This window comes from Pseudophryne corroboree, chromosome 1 (assembly GCF_028390025.1).
Source record: "Pseudophryne corroboree isolate aPseCor3 chromosome 1, aPseCor3.hap2, whole genome shotgun sequence".
NCBI lineage: Eukaryota > Metazoa > Chordata > Amphibia > Anura > Myobatrachidae > Pseudophryne > Pseudophryne corroboree.
This window is the reverse complement of record NC_086444.1, coordinates 341533513-341556746: the sequence shown is the minus strand read 5'-3', so window position 1 is coordinate 341556746 and position 23234 is coordinate 341533513. Positions and strand designations below refer to the sequence as shown.

Sequence of the window (23234 nt, the reverse complement as noted above, 5' to 3'; positions counted from 1 at the left end):
TAGAATAGGCCTTACCGAGCCATCCGGCTTCGGTACCACAAAAAGAGTGGAATAATACCCCTTCCCTTGTTGTAGAAGAGGTACCTTGACTATCACCTGCTGAGAGTACAGCTTGTGAATGGCTTCCAAAACCGTCTCCCTTTCGGAGGGGGACGTTGGTAAAGCAGACTTCAGGAAACGGCGAGGTGGATCTGTCTCTAATTCCAACCTGTACCCCTGAGATATTATCTGCAGGATCCAGGGATCTACCTGCGAGTGAGCCCACTGCGCGCTGTAATTTTTGAGACGACCACCCACCGTCCCCGAGTCCGCTTGAGAAGCCCCAGCGTCATGCTGAGGCTTTTGTAGAAGCCGGGGAAGGCTTCTGTTCCTGGGAAGGAGCTGCCTGTTGCTGTCTCTTCCCTCGACCTCTGCCTCGTGGCAGATATGAATAGCCCTTTGCTCTCTTATTTTTAAAGGAACGAAAGGGCTGCGGTTGAAAAGTCGGTGCCTTTTTCTGTTGGGGAGTGACTTGAGGTAGAAAGGTGGATTTCCCGGCTGTAGCCGTGGCCACCAAATCTGATAGACCGACTCCAAATAACTCCTCCCCTTTATACGGCAAAACTTCCATATGTCGTTTTGAATCCGCATCGCCTGTCCACTGTCGCGTCCATAAAGCTCTTCTGGCCGAAATGGACATAGCACTTACCCGTGATGCCAGTGTGCAGATATCCCTCTGTGCATCACGCATATAAAGAAATGCATCCTTTATTTGTTCTAACGACAGTAAAATATTGTCCCTGTCCAGGGTATCAATATTTTCAATCAGGGACTCTGACCAAACTACCCCAGCACTGCACATCCAGGCAGTCGCTATAGCTGGTCGTAGTATAACACCTGCATGTGTGTATATACTTTTTTGGATATTTTCCATCCTCCTATCTGATGGATCTTTAAGTGCGGCCGTCTCAGGAGAGGGTAACGCCACTTGTTTAGATAAGCGTGTTAGCGCCTTGTCCACCCTAGGAGGTGTTTCCCAGCGCTCCCTAACCTCTGGCGGGAAAGGGTATAATGCCAATAATTTCTTTGAAATTATCAGCTTTTTATCAGGGGCAACCCACGCTTCATTACACACGTCATTTAATTCTTCTGATTCAGGAAAAACTATAGGTAGTTTTTTCACACCCCACATAATACCCTGTTTAGTGGTACCTGTAGTATCAGCTAAATGTAACGCCTCCTTCATTGCCAAAATCATATAACGTGTGGCCCTACTGGAAAATACGGTTGATTCGTCACCGTCACCACTGGAGTCAGTGCCTGTGTCTGGGTCTGTGTCGACCGACTGAGGCAAAGGGCGTTTCACAGCCCCTGACGGTGTTTGAGTCGCCTGGACAGGCACTAATTGATTGTCCGGCCGTCTCATGTCGTCAAACGACTGCTTTAGCGTGTTGACGCTATCCCGTAGTTCCATAAATAAAGGCATCCATTCTGGTGTCGACTCCCTAGGGGGTGACATCCTCATATTTGGCAATTGCTCCGCCTCCACACCAATATCGTCCTCATACATGTCGACACACACGTACCGACACACAGCAGACACACAGGGAATGCTCCTAACGAAGACAGGACCCACTAGCCCTTTGGGGAGACAGAGGGAGAGTTTGCCAGCACACACCAAAAGCGCTATATATAACAGGGATAGCCTTATAATAAGTGCTCCCTTATAGCTGCTTTATATATATCAAAATATCGCCATAAATTTGCCCCCCCTCTCTGTTTTACCCTGTTTCTGTAGTGCAGTGCAGGGGAGAGACCTGGGAGCCGTCCTGACCAGCGGAGCTGTGAGAGGAAATGGCGCCGTGTGCTGAGGAGATAGGCCCCGCCCCTTTTCCGGCGGGCTCGTCTCCCGCTATTTAGTGAATCCAGGCAGGGGTTAAATATCTCCATATAGCCTCTGGGGGCTATATGTGAGGTATTTTTAGCCTTTATATAGGTTACATTTGCCTCCCAGGGCGCCCCCCCCCAGCGCCCTGCACCCTCAGTGACTGCGTGTGAAGTGTGCTGAGAGGAAAATGGCGCACAGCTGCAGTGCTGTGCGCTACCTTTAGAAGACTGCAGGAGTCTTCAGCCGCCGATTCTGGACCTCTTCTGACTTCAGCATCTGCAAGGGGGCCGGCGGCGCGGCTCCGGTGACCATCCAGGCTGTACCTGTGATCGTCCCTCTGGAGCTGATGTCCAGTAGCCAAGAAGCCAATCCATCCTGCACGCAGGTGAGTTCACTTCTTCTCCCCTCAGTCCCTCGTTGCAGTGATCCTGTTGCCAGCAGGACTCACTGTAAAATAAAAAACCTAAGCTAAACTTTTTCTAAGCAGCTCTTTAGGAGAGCCACCTAGATTGCACCCTTCTCGGCCGGGCACAAAAATCTAACTGGAGTCTGGAGGAGGGTCATAGGGGGAGGAGCCAGTGCACACCACCTGATCTGGAAAAGCTTTACTTTTTGTGCCCTGTCTCCTGCGGAGCCGCTATTCCCCATGGTCCTTTCAGGAACCCCAGCATCCACTAGGACGATAGAGAAATTGTAGATATTATGTCTATCATTGAACTATTGAGCTGGATATTATCTGATTTTGAATGTTATTGGAATTATTAAAATAATCGTTACCTGTAAACTATGGGCAATCAGCACTGCTATAAAAAGGGCATTAGGGCACAGAAGCAAATTTCTTTCACAAAGCTGTGACACACAGCGAAACACGTTGGTGGGGCACTACAAAACTTGCACTCATCTGGAGACAAGCCTAGAAGTCCGCTTAAGGAATCGATCTTGCGAATTGGAAATTTGCTGAGTGACTGGAGCTTTCACTAGGACTATTTGGAGCCCATAATCAAGCTACAAGAGGTCTCAATTTCCAATACAAGTTGGTAAATACTACCTTTCGCAAACCTGCACTTTCCAGGGCTGTGGCTATACTCATTTGATGAATTGGATCTATAAGTCCCTGCTCATACATTCTTTTAATACATTAACATATCTATATGCAGTGCTTTGACATGCCCGTTTTTTCTTGATATGTGCTTTTAATATGTTGCAACATTCAATTATGTGGATTGTGTGTAAATAAACCCAAATCTTTTTTGAAGATATCCAGCTCTTTAGCGCTAATCATATTTATTTCTGTATACTGTCAGAGGTGCCTTTTGTCCTCAGATGCCTCCTGCAGCATTAGAATATTTTAGAAGACACAGCCACGATGAGAATAGCGTCCATCTCTGAATCAGGCCCATAGTTTACTTACTCCTCTGTCTAGAAATAAATGATTATGGCAAGAAGTGCTGAAGTTTACATTATTATAGGTTGAGTCTCCCATATTCAAATATTCCGAAATACGGAATTTTCTGAGTGAGAGTGAGATAGTGAAACCTTTGTTTTCTGATGGCTCAATGTACACACACTTTGTTTAATACACAACGTTATTTAAAATATTGTATTAAATGACCTTCAGGCTGTGTGTATAAGGTGTATATGAAACATAAATGCATTCTGTGCTTAGACTTGGGTCCCATCACCATGATATCTCATTATGGTATGCAATTATTCCAAAATACGGAAAAATCCAACATCCAAAATACCTCTGGTCCCAAGCACTTTGGATAAGGGAGACTGAACCTGTACTATTTAATGATATTACTTCCTCCCACCACTGCAAGCAAATACCAAAACTCACCATAGAGCTGCCATATTCTAACTTTGTCATCATAAGGGAGGTTGTACTTCAGAGGGTCACCCACTGGTCCTTGGTAATAAGGTCTCATTATTGATTCCATATCAGATATGTGAGTCAGTCCAATCGCATGGCCAAACTCATGTACAGCGACGGCAAACAGATCCATACCATGTATATCTGAAATGAGAATTGCAAGAGGATGATTTGGAGGCTGAAATGAATATATTAATAATATAATATTGCTTGTTTTAGATTTTGTTTCCAATAGAGTCAAAGACACTGTGGCATTGCCATAGGTTACGGTGATACTTCAAAGCTACGGGTCATGACTGTATGCATTGTGTGTGCCCTGGGTAAACTGTGCTGTTTACGGTACTATGAGTAATAACCTGGCCACGTCTAGGATGTGAATTATTATCGTTCTCCCAAAATGTATATTTCTGAATGTCTGTTTTGTTTGTTTCAAAACAGTGGGGTATTTTTACTTGGGGAAGGTAAAGTGGACGGAGATAGAGTACCAGCCAATCAGCTCCTAACAGTCATGTGATATGCTGTGTTTGAAAAATGGTATTTAGCAGCTGGTTGGTTGGTACATTATCTCCGTCCACTTTAGCGCGCTCTAAGGCTTAGTACATAGACCCCTGTGTCTGCATTGTGTAAGTCTTGACAAGGTGTGAACTAGAATCTTTTGAAGATTACACTTCCTGGGATAGTGTGTGGTTTTCACAGTAGAGGAGCACCTGCAATGGCCCTGGACACAGACAAACAGGCCAGCAAATTGTCAGCTTCCTTTCATAAACCCTAGCCAGGGATCCCATATCCTACCAAAAAGTACGACTATTCAACCAAGTCCCTTAAACAAGGGAGAGATATGAGTTTAGTGGTTCCAGAGGCAGCCTCATTTATATCTACACAGACTTTTGTGAGAACAAAGTCTTTTTTCAGCCTGGAGGGTGAGGGCTACTGCAGAATGAGGGGTTGTGGAACTATATGGCTCAGAAGCACACACTACTGAGGGTCACTCTTGAAGAGAGTAGCTTTGTGCTAAGAGTGGGCCCAGCTTCTGCTTCATGGGGTCTCTCTCCCCAAGATCTCCTAACTTAGGGTTCTGACTTCATTTCTTTTATTTTCTTGAATTCAGACTGTGGATGTTGTAAGGGTGATTTAAGTGTTTGCCAAACGCAAGAGTGTTATTCAATACTCTTTGCGGTGGCAGCTCGAGTGAAACCCACCTCCCACCTGCGTCAGGTTGGCGTATCTGAGTGCAGGCTGGGGATCGGTGATGTGACGAACACATATTCATTCTACATTAAATTGTTCATAACTGAAATATTCCACTGCTGTGCGGTATGTTACTTGTCATGATAGACATAATCTTTGAAACAGCTATACAAGTTAAAAGGAAGGGAAGAAAATACTAGAATCATAGGCGTGCGCATGGGGGGTGCTTGGTGCGCACAGGCACCCCCTAATGTCCGGCACCCACCTCACCATTACTGGATTTACCTATGCTGTCAAAGCGGAGGCATAGATCCCGAGTCAGAGGGGAACCTGCGACATGCCTGACTTGAGTAGGAGCCGGCACTACAGTGATCAAGCTGAAAATAAACTACAGGTCCCAGCAGCCTTTGCTGCCGGAAGCTGGAGCTGTACTTTATTTTCAGTTTAACAAAGTTAGTGCGGCGGTGCGCAGGGGTGGATTGGGCCGGTCCAAGTGTCCTTCTGGCAAGGGTGTCGTACTCGCACCCCCTGCCACCCTGGTGTTGCACCCGCGCCGCCCGCCCACCATTGCGCCGATGAAGGCCCATGGTGTTCGGCGGCATGACTTCACTACAGCAGTGCAGCTCCTGCCTTGTTGGGGCTGCTGCTGGGAGTGCGACAGCGACACTAATGCTGCTGCCTGGCCTCACCGTCCTCCGGCTCATCTTGGCTCCCAGAAGGTGAGGCAGCTGGCAGGACACAGACACATAGAAGGGGGAGGGGACACACACACACACAGAGAGACACACATAGAAAAAGACGGACGGGCAGAGAGACATACTGTGTAGAATGAAGGGGGGAGGAAGTGACTGAGAAACAGAATAAAGGGGGGGGGGGGACACAGAGAGACATAGAATGAAGGGGGGAGAGACAGAATGAAGTGGGGGAGGCTGTTCGATACAGAATGAATGGAGGGGGCAGTGAGAGACGCAGGTGGAACATGATGGTTTGGCAGAGAGACACTGTTGTGAGATGATTATGTTGCTGAGAGATGACACAGTAGTGACAGAGATGATGATGTGACTAAGAGACAACACGGGGGGGGGGGGGTGTGATAGTGTGGCTGAAAAATGCAGCGGGGAAATGGTATGGCTGAGAGGCAATGCAGGGAGGAGATTATAGTGTGGTTGAGACACACAAGGGGGAGGCTCATACTGTGTTGTGTAATGTGAATTTGGCTCATACTATGTGGGGTAATGTGAATTTCGGCCCATACTATGTGAAGAAGGGGCACTACTGTCAATAGCTGGTGAGCATAGGGACATGTTTGACAAATGCTGGTGTCCTGCATATATAGAGAGCTTGATGGCGTAGAAAGAGTCAAATGTGGCTCGGATGGCACACTGTATGAGTAAAATTTAAACTTGTGTTATATTAAAAGTCAAATGTTCGGCCCCCTAAATTTCCCATACTTTTCAGAGTGGCCCACTCTAAATAAGGGTGTAGGTGCTGGGAGTGCAAGCAGTGTGGGGCGATGTATATGCACCTAGACCCACCACTCTCTAGTTCCGTCACTAGGTCAAGGATAGGTTAGGGAAGTGTAAGCAGCGATAGGGTGCAGCAGCTAGGACTCAGGATTACAGTATGTTGTGGCGGACAGTCAGTACCAGCCGGTGGTCGCACCATTATGTTTTATTTCATTTCTCTGGGGTGTATTATATTTACTTGTATTAATAGGAACTAGGGAGAAATTAGATTATGCCATGTGATTTTAATGAGAGAATGTAAAATAGTGCAAGACACGCCCAAAAGATGGTGCACCCCATAATAAAATTAGCTGCGCACGCCTATGACTAGAATTAATTGATTCTACTACTGAATAAAATATTTAGCTGGGAAAATGAGCAGGGAATTAAGGTCTTAGCTACTAGCAGTAGAATTAAAGAAAGATACAAAAGCAAAACATACATAGCTCTGTGACTGGATGTGCCATTGTTGTGTGAGCCAAGTGACTACAGATTGGCTTTGGGGCTCATGGGACCTGGCCAACAGGGTATTCCCTTTTACCAACAGTAACCTCCTGTAGTGACTCCTCCCACCGCGCAGTGGGCAGGTATTTTGCTGCCACAACCAGGCTACTCCCACCAGCACCTGAAGCATACTGTTATGTATGTGTGGACCCGCTGCTGACACACCTCTTGACTGGCGTCGATTGACCCCCGCTGGTCACTGACCTGGACCAGGTCCTGTAGGTTAGCTTACAGAGGGCGGAGCTTGAAGACGCTGGGTTCAACCCTGAACAGGTGGAGAACGGGACTTTGAGTGTCACATTCCTTTTGGTTGCAAGATGAAAGGCAGTTGCCTTGAAGGCAAGATGTTTTTTGCTGAAAAAGTCTTAAAGAAGACCCTTCCTCTTTACAAGCATTGCTCAGAAGGTACAGTATGTAGATGTTTACAGCTGAATTCTCTTCTCAGTCGGAAGAGATCTCTCTCTCTCATCTCAGGGTTAATAGCCCCTTATATATAGTTAGCAGACAAAATACAGCTCACATTACGCAGGAACTGGTGAATTGTATTCCTCTTTTGATACATTTATCACACAGATTCAAAGTATCTATATAGTTTATCCAGCAGTAATGTTTGCATTTGACTTCCTAAATGAACAGGAAAACCACTTAAAAATGAATACATTGTTTTCCACCTGCCATTCATGTATCTGTAACAAATGTACAGGAAAGTTTTGAAAATAAGCAAACTGTTTTTATCCAGATCTAATGGACACCATTGCATAGAGACACACAGAATTCTTTCATTAACACCTTTCAACAGGATACTGCCAAGATCCAAGACGTCGCCTGGAGTGCATGAAAAGATTCTGTTATCACACTAGGAGGTTAATTAGCATACGACTTCCCCTGTTATAATGTCCCATGAACTGTTTCCAAATGTCAATGCATTTTAAAACCAAAATACCTTAAACATTTCTCATAAGTGCTTTGTTCATGTATTTGAAATGTGCAATTCTACAACCATATATGGGGGGTAATTCAGACCTGATCGCTCGCTAGCATATTTTGCAGCGCTGTGATCAGGTCAGAACTACGTATGCACCGATATGCGCTGGCGCGTCACACGGGTACAAAGCAGATCATTGCTGTGCGATGCCCGCAAGGGGCTCATTTGCGCTCGCCTACCTGTCGGTACGCCGTCGGTCGGGATTCTGGCACTGGTATGCTAGTCGCCGGGACCCCGACCGCCGGCAAACCATACTACACCCGTGCAAGGGTGTATTGTAATCATTTTATCTAACACTAGGCCGCATCCACATCAATTATGATGCATTATATTCCCAAGATACTTTAGGCAGAAATTAGGCTAAAATAAGCATTTTTAATAGAAAAAAATGGCATACAGTAGGTAAAAGTCACAGTTCATACAGTTACATTGCATTCTCTAATCACCGATTAAACAGGGAGTCTTCTCTCCCACTCCCTGGATACTGTCCCTTCTGCAGAGGGACTCTTTCTTATGAATCCCTTGAGCTGTTCTCACATACTGGCTTTTCAGATTCGCTCCCTCCTGCACTCCTCCACACTCCTCTCTTGCCAAGCATGGCCTCCTCCCTATCATATACACGGCCCCCAGCAGCGCTGCCATAAGCAGACTCAGAGCATGCAGCAACATTTTGCTGGGGAAGAGGACATCCCAGGCTGTCACAAATATGTCACTACACTTCCCTTTCCACCTCCTTGCTACACACTGCCGGTGGTATGTGAGGACAGCACCTGCTGGAGTTCCTGCCCACCTCTAGATGTCTGAGGTGTAGAATACCGCGGATGATGTCCCTTTAGTGATGGAGTTTATGTCAGACCATCAGGGTTTTCAAGGTACCCATAACCCGTCCTTCCCCCCGGGAACTGCTCCCCTCCTGTTTTTTTTTTTGGTCCAGGGCGCATGACCACAGCAACTGTAAGAATGGTCATGTCCTTATGAGACAATGATGCCCCAGTGTGCTGTGGCCACAGCCGCCATCTAGATTATAGTTCTTCAAATTGTGAGGTATGCTTATGGACCTGAATAACAAAACTCTGAACTTGTATAGTATCTTACCCTGACATACCTGATGATCGGAATGTCCATGACTCTTCATCATCAAAGTGAGTGTCACCAGAGGTGTGATGTTCACCAGGGAAAAAGGCATGAGCTACAGTACCGCCTGGTCCATCAAATGGGTAGCCATCATTGTGGTCAGCTCTGGAGAAGTCAATTTGAATATCTGCATTATTCCCAGCCACTTCATGGAAGTTGAGTGGGGTGATGTCACTCCACACCTTGAGGGCATAGTACATGAGTGCCCTCACAGTGTCATGGCCCAGTGATGACTCTTTAGGGAATGTTTGAACTCTGTAATTAACATAAGAGAAAAGGATTATAAATAAGATTTGTTGCATGCAATAGTAGCCGTTTATCACAACAAAGCTAATTTACTTTTCCTACAGTATGTTGTTTCTAAAAATGGTGAGCTGGTCATGGATCATTCACACAGACACATATTTCTCTTATGCACAGCGGTTTTTTGTAAATGCCTTTGAGTTTATAAAAAAAAAAGAAGAAGTTTACAATGCTTAAAAAGCTATTTTTATTTCAAAGGTCCACTGAAACCCTTGGCAGATTATGAGCAGGTGATTGGCACTTGAAAACAACCTCAAAAAAAGTGTGCATGTGTGGTTTACTATTGATTAAATAACCAAGAAAAAATAAATAAAGCATTAATATTGATACCTCAGATATGTACTTCCAAATATATTTTTACTAATACCTCCAAACTACTATTTCTTCTCTGTACCATGTATGGGATGCAGTCAAAATGAGGCGGTCGGGATCCTGGGGTTCAGGAGACAGACGCCGGAATCCTGACAGCCAACATTTTGCCGACGCCCGGCATCAGGACACCCACCCCTAATTCTCACTCAGTTGGTGGGCCCATGCCACCAACTGAGTGGGAATAGAATCTGTGGCGAGCTAAACTCGCTACCGGGCCTGCAGTGTGGTGAGAGCAGGGAGCCTGCAAGGGGACTCACTGCCTCGCTACCAGTATTCCGGCAGACGGGATGCCGCTGTGGGGATACTGTCATACCGGACCCTCATGTATACACTAGGAACTGCTTTTATATGATCACAAAGAAATATAGGAAATCTAGCACATGAGTTTGTTTTTTGTTTTTTTAATGCTGCATCCAGTTCTGGTGACCAGTGTTTTTATTTATCTTTTTGTATACTGGGTTGTGTTTTATACACTAGCACCTGGCATTTGGTAGGACTGCCTGGAATGTATACAATATTTGTCTTTAACAGTTCCATCCAGAGGCAGAACTCTGGGAGGCAACGGAGTCATCTGCCGCCGGGCTCCTGCTCTGAAGGGGGCACATCTCCTCCCATTCTGTGACACCATTGAATTAAGTTAATTGATAGCTACTGCTGTCTTTTCAGTGGCCGACTTCCTCACTGGTCCCTGCACCTTACAAATCACACCCTCTTTATTATAAACATTTTACAAGTGTCACACCCAGGATTAGAACCCACAACCTATTACACTGGAAGCAGACACCTTACTGATGAAGCTGTTTGCTCCTGTATACGAAATATCAGAATTTTAACTATATAAAGATACTTCTCTGACAATTACACGTAACTTCATATAGTTAGAATTCTCATGCTTCCTCTACAGGAGCAAATAGCTCCATCAGTAAAGTGTCTGCTGTTACTGTAACAGGTCATGGGTTCTAATCCTGGGTATGACTGCTAAGAAATGTGTGATTTAAAATAAAAGACAATTAAATGTATAAATACAGTATATACATTTTTACACACACACACACACACACACACACACACACACACACACACACACACACACACACACACACACACTTATCTTGCTATAGGAAATAGGGGGGCACCAATATTTTTCTTGCCTCCGGGCAACTGGGACGAACTTACGCCACTGGTTCCATCACCAATTTCCCATCCTTGTTTGTTGTAAGTTCCACAGGTCAGTAAATTAACAGTTTAATATAATATATGGCCTGATTCTGTGTGGCAAACAATGCCAACGTTCATAGAGTTGAGTAATATTTTGCTACTGTGCGCATGCGAAAATACCTAAAAACATGTACAGTGCTATCAATTGAGAAGTATTGGAGAGAGTGTTGCTCCAACACCGCGCCCCAACTCCACAAACTGGCATCCGTCATTAAGAGGACCCAGTTGGAGATCCAGAAGGGACGACCCCTGCTCAATTGTTGGTCCTGCAGCCACCAACTCAGTGACGGACGAACTTCCGGAGTCAAGAAGATCAGTTGAGACCTGATCCGGTGAGGCAGGCTGTCCCACTTGGAAAGGATTAACCTCTGCAGAGGGCGGGAATGAAATTGAGCGTACTCTACCATGTCGAAAGCTGACACCATGAGGCCTAGTACTTGCATCACCGAGTGTATCGACACTCTTTGGCGAGAGAAGGAGTATCTGATTCTGTCCTGAAGTTTCAGGACCTTCTCTGGAGACAAGAACAAACGATGGTTGTGTGTGTCCAGTAATGCCCCCAAGTGTACCATACTCTGAGCAGGGACCAGTGAGGATTTCTTCCAGTTGATGAGTCACCCATGGGCTTGCAGGAATTGGACCGTCAGTTCCAGATGACGGAGGAGAACCTCTGGGGAGTTCGCCAGGATCAACAAGTCGTCCAGATACGGCAGGATCCCGATTCCCTGACGGCTTTGAATGGCTGCCATGACCGGAATGACCTTGGTGAAGATCCGAGGAGCCGTGGTCAGTCCGAAAGGCAAGGCTTGGAACTGATAATGAAGGTTGCCAATAGCAAACCGAAGATATTACTGATGCGACATGGCAATAGGTATATGTAGGTAAGTATCCTGTATATCCAGGGATACCATATAGTCCTTGGTTTCCATAGCCAGTACAATAGAGCGCAGAGTTTCCATATGAAATTTGGAAACTCGCACAAATTTGTTAAAAGATTTGAGGTTGAGTATAGGCCAGGAGGATCCATTCGGCTTCGGAACTAGAAGCAGTGTCGAATAGTATCCCCTGTCTCTCTGAGACAGAGGCACTGGACTATCACTCCTGTATCCAGCAGGGATTGGACAACTAAATGTAGAGTTTGTGCTTTTAACGGATCCCTAGGGATAACCGTTGACCAAAACAGGTGAGGGGGACCAGGCATCCGAAGTGGTCTTTAACCATACCTGGGTGAACTGCAGAAGTCGGTCTCCTACCCTGGGGTCCCCAAGGGGGAGGCCCGCTCCGTCATGCAGCAGTCTTGTCCGATTTGGAAGCAGGCTGACGGGCAGCCCAAGAATGTTTAAGTTTGGGCTTAGAGGACTTGGAAGTGCGAGCCTGTCTCGGGTACGCCTGACCCTTTGCTTTACATGGAGGTTGAAAGGAACGAAAAGTAGTATTCTTAGCCTTCAGAACTGAAGGATTAGTACTTGGGAGAAACGCAGTCTTGGCCAACGCCAAGTCAGTCACAATTTTGTACAGATCATCTCCAAATAGTATATCTCCCTTAAAAGGGAGTACCTGCAAGGTATTCTTAGAGTCCAGGTCCACCGACCAGGACCGTAACCACAGAATCCGGCGAACCAGGATAGACATAGTAGATGCCTTGGCCGCAATAACGCCTGCATCATAGACCGCCTCCTGAATATAGTGGGATGCCGTGGTAATATAGGTCAGATATTCTCTGGCAGTGTCAGAAAAATTCAGAGCTAGCTCTTCCTATATTGCTGAACCCATGCTTCAATGCCTTTTGCAGCCCAAGAGGCTGCCATAGTGGGTCTATGTACAGCACCTGTAAAAGTGTAAATAGACTCCAAGCAACCCTCCACATGCTTATTCATCGGTTCCTTCAAAGAGGTGACGGTGGTGACAGGTAGAGTAGATGACACCACAAGTCGGGCTACATGTGAGTCCACTGGTGGCAGGGTTTCCCACTTGTTACTCAACTCCGCAGAGATAGAAATTTCTATCCTGGAGTAGACCAGTATTCCTGACATATGTCAATTAAATGGTCAGAATGTGGTAAGACTAATTTAGTAACCTTCTGACGTTTGAACTTATCAGGTTTCTTAGATGTATCAGGAGGGTCAATCTCATCATCAATCTGAAGAATCAGCTTGATAGCCTCCACTAGGTCAGGAACATCAACCTGGGTTGTAGAATCTTCATCAGAAGCAGCGGTATCAGTATCTGATGGATCAGTATATTCCCCATCCGAATCGGAAGAATCATCCGAAATATTACTGGATTGTGAGGAAGAAATGGCCCGCTTAGATGACCCTTTGGCCCCAGTAGGGTGAGGGTTAGGATTTTGTTTAACCAAGGACTGATCTAATTGTTGTAACTGGTTGACAGAGTATTCGCCCATGGTAGATTAACTACAGGGACAATATAATATAATGTAATGGCACAGGAGGTCCCACAGGGGGTGTAAGTCTAATTACAAGCATAGTCAGCATATTTGAAAATGCAGCCCAAGCCCAAAGGTGGATCTGCCACAGGTGCTGCAGGCTGAATAGGAGGTGCAGAACACCCAGTACCTGGACCCTCAGTAGAAATCATTTCCTCAGGTAAATCCGTGTTGCCAGCACTGCATGATGCAGGAGCGTCTGCGGATTGCCTGCACTGTGCAGCAGACATTATTGGGAATGTAGCCTTAGGGCGTATCAGTACAATATAGCCAGACAAACACAATACCTGACAAAAAAACCCTAAGAGATGTGACTGCAATTGCAGAACACAAACAGAGGATTTAAGTGGTATGAGGTGACTGAAACACAGTGAAAAATACAAAACAGTATATCATGTGGAACACTATATGGTATATGAGACCCTGACGCACTTAGTTCCCCAGGGTACAGAATATAGGAAGTGCAATATGTGTGATACACAGAATAGAATCCACACAGCAGCTATAGGCACACAGTCACAGGTACAATGCAGAAATTATTACATATAAACAATAAGACTAGTAATACTACTTAGAGATATATATGTATACAGATATAACAATGCACAGTAAACACTGGATGTATATCACAGAATACTTGTACTAAATATTCATATAATAGTGCATTTGTTCTTAACTAACGCTGTCTAAACAACATGTAGAATACTTAAGTGTCCTGTAAATGCTTTACAGAGGAGACAGTGCCCAGCAGTCCCAGTATCAGCGCAGCTCTATGAAATGGCGACCAAACGCTGACAGGGAGTGAGGGAGAGAAAGCGATGCAGCCCCAGGGCGGGAACACCTACTGCAGATGGCGCCTGGAGCTGGGGGAGGGGCTACAGGTCAGCGCCTTATCCCCTATGCTGGACTTCACCACCGGGTACTATGGAGCCTATAATAAACAGATTTCTGCAAATCCTACCTGTGTTCCCTGCCCTGGTGGATATAGTGGGGTCCCTGCACGGCCACAGTGTCCACGCCAGTGGTGCGGGCCATCTTCTGGGACCGCGACCGGATCACGATTTCGGCAGGTCCCACTTGGGGGACCCTGTTACCTCCTCCCTGAAGTGTGGCCACGCGATCCAGGAGAGCAGCAGCGGTGATGTGTGCCCGATGACCGGAGCGCCTCTGCTGCAAGTACCCGGCAACCAGGGTGCGGGAGTATGCAGCACCGCTGGGGGAGGTGATGGAGCTGCAGCACAGAATGTCAGCCTGATATGCCTGTACTGCGGCCCTTGAAGTCTTCTTTCTTCTTAAAAAGCTCTTATTAGGGCTGCCTAACGCAGCCCCACCTGTTAGCTGCCTGCACTGCAGGCACCAACTTACAGACTGAGCTCCAGTGCCTGGAGGCGGGGCTATAGAGGAGGCGGTGCAGTGCATCCTGGGAACAGTCAAAGCTTGTTGGTGCCTTGGATCAAGATCCAACTCTACACCCCGATGTTATTCCCTGTGGAATATCAGTGTATCCCGCTGCAGAAAATGGAATTTCAGTATCTAAAGATGCTCAAAGTGGGTATACTGGTCCTTGGAGGTCATTCCGAGTTGTTCGCTCGCAAGCGGATTTTAGCAGATTTGCTCATGCTAAGCCGCCGCCTACTGGGAGTGAATCTTAGCATCTTAAAATTGCGAACGATGTATTCGCAATATGGCGATTACACACCTCGTAGCAGTTTCTGAGTAGCTCCAGACTTACTCGGCATCTGCGATCAGTTCAGTGCTTGTCGTTCCTGGTTTGATGTCACAAACACACCCTGCGTTCGCCCAGACACTCCTCCGTTTCTCCGGCCACTCCTGCGTTTTTTCCGGAAACGGTAGCGTTTTTTCCCACACGCCCATAAAACGGCCTGTTTCCGCCCAGTAACACCCATTTCCTGTCAATCACATTACGATCGCCAGAACGATGAAAAAGCCGTGAGTAAAATTACTAAGTGCATAGCAAATTTACTTGGCGCAGTCGCAGTGCGAACATAGCGCATGCGCATTAAGCGGAAAATCGCTGCGATGCGAAGATTTTTACCGAGCGAACAACTCGGAATGAGGGCCCTTGTACATTCAGATGCACAGATACACACGGGGAAAGGGCTTGTGCTGGTATTAGCACAAATTTGTAAAAAGATGAACATACGGACATATCAACATCTGACTCAGAACCAGGCTAATAATGTGTTGTGCTCAGCATTAGTCTTCCCAAATAGTGGCTGGATTCCGGATCTATAAAGTGTGATCATGGCCATCCACACTTGTAAATAATTTTTATATAAAGAACATGCTGACATTTGGATCCACTGAACTCTGCTTCATCGGTTGTGGTAGTTCAGTACATTACAGAATTATTAGGCCTTTACCAACTGATCTCCTTTTCTGGTCTCTCTTCAATCAGTTCTCATTACCTATAACTATTAGAGCTCACTTACATCAGCGTTGTTAAATGTTTATTTCTGCAAATGTCTTCCTAGATATTTCAGTAATAGTTGCATGCCTGGTACTACGTGCAGTACCTGGTAAATATTCTAGAGGGCAGTCTTGCCTTATAAATGCCTAGAACACAGGTTTTCAGAGAAAACATTTTCCATTCTCAGTGTACAGAAAGGAAATGAAAGGTTTGCATCCAACGGCATACATAAGTCTGTACACTCTTTACAAATAAAAAAATTAAGACACTCTCAAATGATTTATGCTGCATTTTAAAGGACCAAAGTTAAGACTGTTAATTGCAGTAATGCAGACTACATGAATGTTTTACAGTATTGACTCTAAGCTTGTACTAAAGCTTATGCAAGTTTGGGTGAGATACAGAAAGTGCTAAAATGAGATGAGCTACATCCTTTAATAGGGTTATAATTAATGTTACTAAAAACTATTGTAATCAGGTACATGTAATGTGAAGAAACATCTCTGTAATCTAAATCTACAACCTCAGAGGATGCTCCTGTAGTACTCCCTGCAGAGTGATTCCCCTGATTGGGGTGAGGAACAAATTATTGAATATATTTATGAAGGAACTTCTGGCAGACATTACCGCCTCATCACAAATGACACATAACAGGATTGTCTGTGGTGGTCTCATGCCTAAGAGCCTTATATTTTGGGAAAAAAACCTAATCCAAGCCGGTACATGTGAATTCTGAATGCATCTCCAGGTATGTTAGCCGCCCTAGAGCTGTTCAATGCAATCTGCTCTCTGCCAGGTTCTCAGAAAGGCGAAAGCTCAGTTTGTGTCAAGCAGAGCGCAGATTGCATTCCAAATTTTCCAGACTTTGATATCTTGAAATGGAACCGTTGCACTCTCCTGCTGAGGTGGGCTTCTCTTAGACTGCAGGGGGCCTGCACTTGGAACCACACTAGAACTGTGAAACAGGTACACATGAATCATTTAACTCAGATGCAAGCTTTCTGGCCACACAGCTCAGTCCTCAATACAAAGACAGTTTGCATTTCAAAGTGGTCTTCAGGATAAAAGTCAAATGTTATTAAACATAATTTAATAAGAACTAGGACAGTTTATGAGGTCTGTACTGCACAGATGGGGCAATTCAGAGATGGACGCAGCGGCCGCGTACATCTGGTATGCGCACGCGCACTGGCAATAGTATGTGTGCGCGACCGTCACCACGCGATCGCATCCCGGAGTAGTGATTGACAGCGAGCCGTGGGTGTGGGTGGGCGGTGCTGCAGCGTTTACTGCCCATGGTCCAGACAATGCAGGTATTTCCAAACCAGTTTCAGGGGACAGCGCAACACATGCAGCCGCTCCAAGGAAAAAAAATGGTGCCAGACCGCATGCCAGTGCATGCAGGCTACGCTGGCAGGGCAGGGGTCAACCTTAAATCAATGCGTCCACAATGTATCACGAGGCTGCGCCACACACATGCTGGATGCAGGGGCATTTTAAGAGAGGAGTAGGCCCGTGTTCAGCCTCCTCCGTTCGGGCCCCCTCCTCTCTGCCCGGAGCGCTGTAGAGTCTGAGCACTAGAGGGCTCAGACTCTACTGCGCATGCGCAGATCTCCGGGAAAATGGCGCAGCGGCCATTTTCCCTGAGATTTCTCTACTGCGCATGCGCAGAACTCCGTGAAAATGGCCGCTGAGCTATTTTCATGGAGTTCTAATAGCGCTGCGGATGCCGGCGCTGGACTTCGGAGGGGTGTGTATTTTAAAAATGGGTGCAGTGTGTGCGGTGTGGGCCCCCTCTGGACTCAGGGGCCTGTCTGCACCGCACACACTGCACCCATTATAGAAACGCCAGTGGCTGGATGGCCTTGCCCTGTGCTGACCCGCCCGCACCATGTGAGACATAGATCTTGCTGTGACTTGCCTGAGTCTTTCATAATGGCTGACTTTAGAAACAATAAAGGACTATATACTACAAGCAAGCAAACAAATTATTTGGCAAATTCACTGATGCTAGGGATTACAGGCCAACTTCTGCTTACAAATGACATCAGTGGGACTGTTATTTATCAACACATACTTCCAAATTTGTCCTGAAAGGGAGAACATGTAGCGTTAATTTAAGCTCAAAAGAATATGAGAGCTCAGATGTTCTCATATCAGTCAAGAGGCAATTGGTTGCCTCAATTATGTTCTTATTTCCTGTGAATAACAAGTCAACAAAATGTAGGGTAACATATTATCAAGCGAGTCAGTTTTGCCTGAATAATTATTAAAAAAAATGTTCAGAGGCATTAGCAGCTTTGAAAGCTCTAGGACTAGAAGAATCACACTGATGCTCATTTATTCTAATATATCCTTCAACCAGCATTTTCTGATTTTAGATGTATGGTGAGTGACATGTGTTTATATGTACTCAGTACTGGGCAGGGATGGCAATTGATTGAGGATATAGCAGTTTTTTTGATACTGCACATTCAACAGATGATGTTTTACTATTCTATAGTGAGTTTCAATGTGTCTCACTATCAATTTTCTTTTCTCTATTTTGATTGAGCAGCCCCAGACTACTCTCTTCCCTTTGACTTGTGACTCAGACTTGCACTCTAGCAGCTGGCAGCAGGTGTAACTCAGCAGGGCACTGTCACATCGGTGTATCTGACACATAGGATAGGAGGTAAATTTGTCCATTGAGGCACACCATCAAAGGTCGATAGTTTTTAACCATCAGGGTGTGTGCCTCGAAGGACAAACCTACCTCAGAGACACAGATGTGACATTGCCCGCTGGATACACCACTGATGGTTGGTCATTGCATGTGCGCAGGAAGCAGTCACCCATGTGCACTCCTGTGCCTGCAGACCTCCTCCACTGATGTGCAGCATCAGACATTGCCCATTGTTTATATCTGACACAGTTACCAATAGACACAACCATGCAGTTTCCTCTCCCATCCCCAGCACAGGGCAGCTCCTCAACTACTCCTCTCACTCAGTCTTTCTCCTCAAGGGGGCGGAGTTACTCTGTGCCCGGCTAGGAGTGAGGTGGTAGTGGTGGTGGTGGTGGTGGTGGTGGTGGGGGACTGGGGATGGAAGCTGCTGGGCTGGCTATATAAGAAGACTGACAGGCACAGCACATGTGGCTAGCCCTGAGAGATGAGGAAAGTAGCAACCGCGCCTACTAACACCCACAGTTGCCACCATCATGTAGATGAAAGATATCTCCACCATCCTTCACACTTGTTGTAGGCAGACTGAGTGGTACCCTCTTGTGGCAACTGCCTAAAGCAGCTTGTGGGAACGCCTGGTCCTCGTGTGGTGTGTGTGTGTGTGTGTGCGCAGTGATTTACAGTGTGCTGCTGCTAGTAAGCTGATACTTAGGGTAAGAATTTTTATTGGTAATCTTTCTTCAGTTAAACACATTTGTTTGATTAGTTGCAAACAAACCCCATATTTCAGGCAGCAATGTTAGTGTCAATACTTGAAAATCTCCCCAAAATATATTGTTACTAATGTTATATAGGAATATCTCGCAACAAGCATTTAAGCATAGACACGTACATATGTGGAGCTAGACACGCCCTTTGGGAAGAGTATGACGCCCCCTCGATGGCACATCCTACTGCAATCTCCCTGATTCTAGTTTTTAAAAGTAGGCAAGTATGTAGCAATGGCTGAGAACATAGGGGCTAATTCAGGTTGGATCGCAATGTGCGATCCAACCACAAAAATTCTGAAAAAGAGGCGGTCACAGGGTGGGGTGGGGAAGTGGGGGGCAGCAGAAACATTTTCAGAGCGGAACGGAGCATTGCGGAGGCTGGCAAGCGGTGGGGGGGGGGGCGATGCGGTGTGAATGGGGCATGATCGCGGTGGCTGCATGACGTCACACACAGCTGTCATGATCAGTAAATGGCGGCAGGCCTCCTGTGGGAGCAGCTAAGCTGCGCCGGCAGGAGGCATCCTTAATTTCTGCTAACAAGCTGAAATTTGCGATGCAATTGCAATTTCTGCTTGTTGAAAGGGGTAGGGGCGGCGGTCAGCATGCTCAGCGTCCTTGCCCTGCGATGTGCGGGCCGCACATCGCAGGGCAAGGACGCTGAGCATGCTGACCGCCGTCCCCTACCCCTTTCAACAAGCAGAAATTGCAATTGCATCGCAAATTTCAGCTTGTTAGCAGAAATTAAGGATGGGGGCCCCACCATGCTAACAGAAGGATTGTCAATTTTGCAATCCTTACTGAATTAGGCCCATAGTGCCTCTAAAAAGGTCAGGTAAAGGCACCTGTGCCACCAGAAAGGGTGGGCATAGGCATTTGTGACCCGTTTTAGCTGATTTTACCTTACAGCCCAAAGAGGCATGGGGAGAATTAAGCAAAATATTTTCTACCATAATAGGGAGTAATGTGCACATTGTAGTGATGAGCAAAAGCACATCACTATGATCTGTATTGCCCATATTATCATTATATATTCCAAAAATATACTGTTAGGGTAATCGGCTCCCAATAAAAATTAACCCTAGCGTGAATGTGTCTGTGTGTACATGTGATAGGGAATATAGATTGTAAGCTCTACTGGGGCAGGGACTGATGTGAATGGTCAAAAATTATCTGTAAAGCGCTGCGGAATATGTGTGCGCTATATAATCAACTGGTAATAAATAATAATAATAATAATAATAATAATAATTATAATAATTATAATATATCATAGAGCTAAAGCAGCAATAGCAAATAAGTGTTTAGAATTCAGCTCTCTACTTCACTTGAACCTTCCATTACCACATGGTTTATAATGGGACACAATATAAAGAGTGTGACGCTCACCTCCAGGAGAGATTCCTCTTATTCCACTTAGTCACCAGCTGGACACTTCGCTTCCTCCTTGTGGCCTCTGAATAGGACAGGTCAGGCAGGGAACAGCGAGGGGTTTTCATTAGTTCCAAGGTGGCCTCATCTGTAAGGGTGCAAAGTTTTCTTACACTAAGTAACCTTAGACAGAGCACTTCTTAATAAGCCCTTCCTACTAGATACATTTTGAATCCACACATTGAGTTTAGAGTGACTGTATCTATAGAAGTAGGTTTTTCTTTATGCTCAATGATAGCGTATTAAGAGAATGTATAGGAATGTATACTGTTATTGTTGGTCACACAGTTACCTGGAAAGGGCAGGTGTGCCTAATAAACTGGTAACTAATTTCAGCAAACACATAAATACACAGTGAAAAAAGTAGATTTTTTTTATTTAATGAACGTACATATGTTGACATTTGTATTGTATTGACATTTATACAAAATATTAATATTGTACAAATTAAAATAAAATATTTTTATAACTACATAACATTCCTCTTTAAAGGTTACACAAAGCATTCTGCATGATTATTGACCATATTTATCTCATAGCCAGGAGACATTGTCTTATGTATAATAATTTTGGTTTTCCTATATATAGTTTGCAGGGGTGCCGAAAACATTAGCACTGGGGGGGGAATAGTCGCCGGGTTGATGAGTTCCACCACCTCCCCAGGACCACTTTAAGCCCCGTGTATAACAGTGTCAAGTATGTAAGGAAAATAAGCCATTACACCAGAGGGAATATGTAATAGGATCCGAGTGAGCTGGTGGTGTCGGATGTCGGAGGAGAATGTCCATATTTTTAAAGCACCAATCATTTACAAGGCAAAACCAGGTTGGTTTTCCCTTGTATAGATTGCCGTTTTAAAAATACAGCTATTCTCGGCTAACATCCTGCACCTCTACCAAACTCGGACCCTATTGCCCCCAATTATTTGCAGTCAATGGTAGACCTTTAGACTACCGATTAAATAGGCAGCAGAGGTTTATGCAGAGAAAAGATGACCTAATTGGTTATCTAATAGTTATGCTGAAAGAGTTTACTTCATTGTGCTATGTACGTAAAAGGTATGGCAGGTGACAAGCCTTTCACAGAAATAGAAAAAGGTACAATTGATTTGGGCTGACGAACACATTCACTGGAAACTGAACCTTTGTAAGAAATACAATTTCCTGATCTTTCCCACTGATGATGAGTCCATAGTAAGGAAAACCAGCATTAATCAATCTTGATTGTGAACTAAAAATAATGGTGTGGCCTATCCCAGTCATCAGATCTTAATTAAACGGGGCATCGGCGGGATGTACTACAATACAGTAATAAAAGTGCAACATATTCAAATCCAAAACACAGTCATCATCCTTTCCATACATCATGTATCCTATCCACAACTAGTGAGGCAGCCATCCTCTTTGTGCAGTATGTGTTTCAAGTGCCCGGATAAGCAGTATGTAAGAAATGATACACGGTGGTGAAAATACAAAAAAACATGTCAGATAACTAGATGACTTTAAATCCATAGCTCATCAATTATTATACGATTATGGCATACAAGAGATGTACAATAAAAAAGATGCCAACTGTATCATGTTCCATAGATTATTCATCCTACCAACAAAGGGGGATCAGGATTGAAAGTCGACAGTAACTAGGTCGACAGGGTGTCTAGGTCGACAGGGTCTTTAGGTCTACATGTTCTAGGTAGACAGGTCAAAAGGTCGACATGAATTTTTCACAATTTTTTTCTTTTTTTTAACCTTTTCATACTTAATGATCCACGTGGACTACGATTGGAACGTTAATCTGTGCCGAGCGAAGCGAAGGCACCATGCCCGAAGCATGGCGAGCGAAGCGAGCCATGCAAGGGGACGCGGTGCACTAATTGGGGTTCCCGGTCACTCTACGAAGAAAACAACACCAAAATAACATTAAAAACTCATGTCAACCTTTTGACCTGTCGACCTAGAACCTGTCGACCTAAAGACCCTGTCGACCTAGACACCCTGTCGACCTAGTTACTGTCGACCAATAGTGGTCGACCTAGACATTGTCGACCTAGTTACTGTCGACTTTCAATACCACACCTTAACAAAGGACACAGGAGAATCAGCCATCATGGACACGCTACATAGGATACACTGGGTAGGATAAACAATACCTGCATATATGGTAGAAAATGGGGAAGATATATAGAGGGTAAGGTACCTTCCATATGATGAGAGACCCGGCTTGGATGCACTACATAGGATACAGTGTGCAGGATAAACGATTTGTAGAAGTTTAATATGCAATAGGATGTTGTAGAATATATAAATTAGAGACATATCAAACATAAGGAATCGACCATAACAGAGGTCCAAGGTATAGTCCTAGGGGTATATTCACAATGCTTTGATTGTCAAAGCCACTGAACATCATCATCAAAAAGCAGGATTGTTTTAAATACATTTGTCAAAGCAGAGGATGACCTGTCGTTGTTAACAAACCGTGACATAGTACATCCCTAGTGTGGAGGCTTATGTGGCAGTAAAGGTTAGATTGGTATAAGAAGATT

At 45.2% G+C, this 23234-nt stretch overlaps 1 protein-coding gene across 3 annotated transcripts in view; it reads right to left on the bottom strand.

Moving 5' to 3' along the window:
• The window catches only part of MMP17 (matrix metallopeptidase 17), a 241210-nt gene that overhangs the window by 54329 nt on the left and 163647 nt on the right, over positions 1-23234 (bottom strand). For all 3 annotated transcript variants that reach the window (XM_063964657.1, XM_063964658.1, XM_063964659.1), the window contains exons 3-5: positions 20648-20777; positions 9028-9311; positions 3708-3884 (exon numbers count right to left, since the gene is read on the bottom strand). In XM_063964657.1, coding sequence (XP_063820727.1) covers positions 3708-3884; positions 9028-9311; positions 20648-20777 — 591 coding nt within the window. The remainder of the gene's footprint in view (positions 1-3707; positions 3885-9027; positions 9312-20647; positions 20778-23234) is intronic.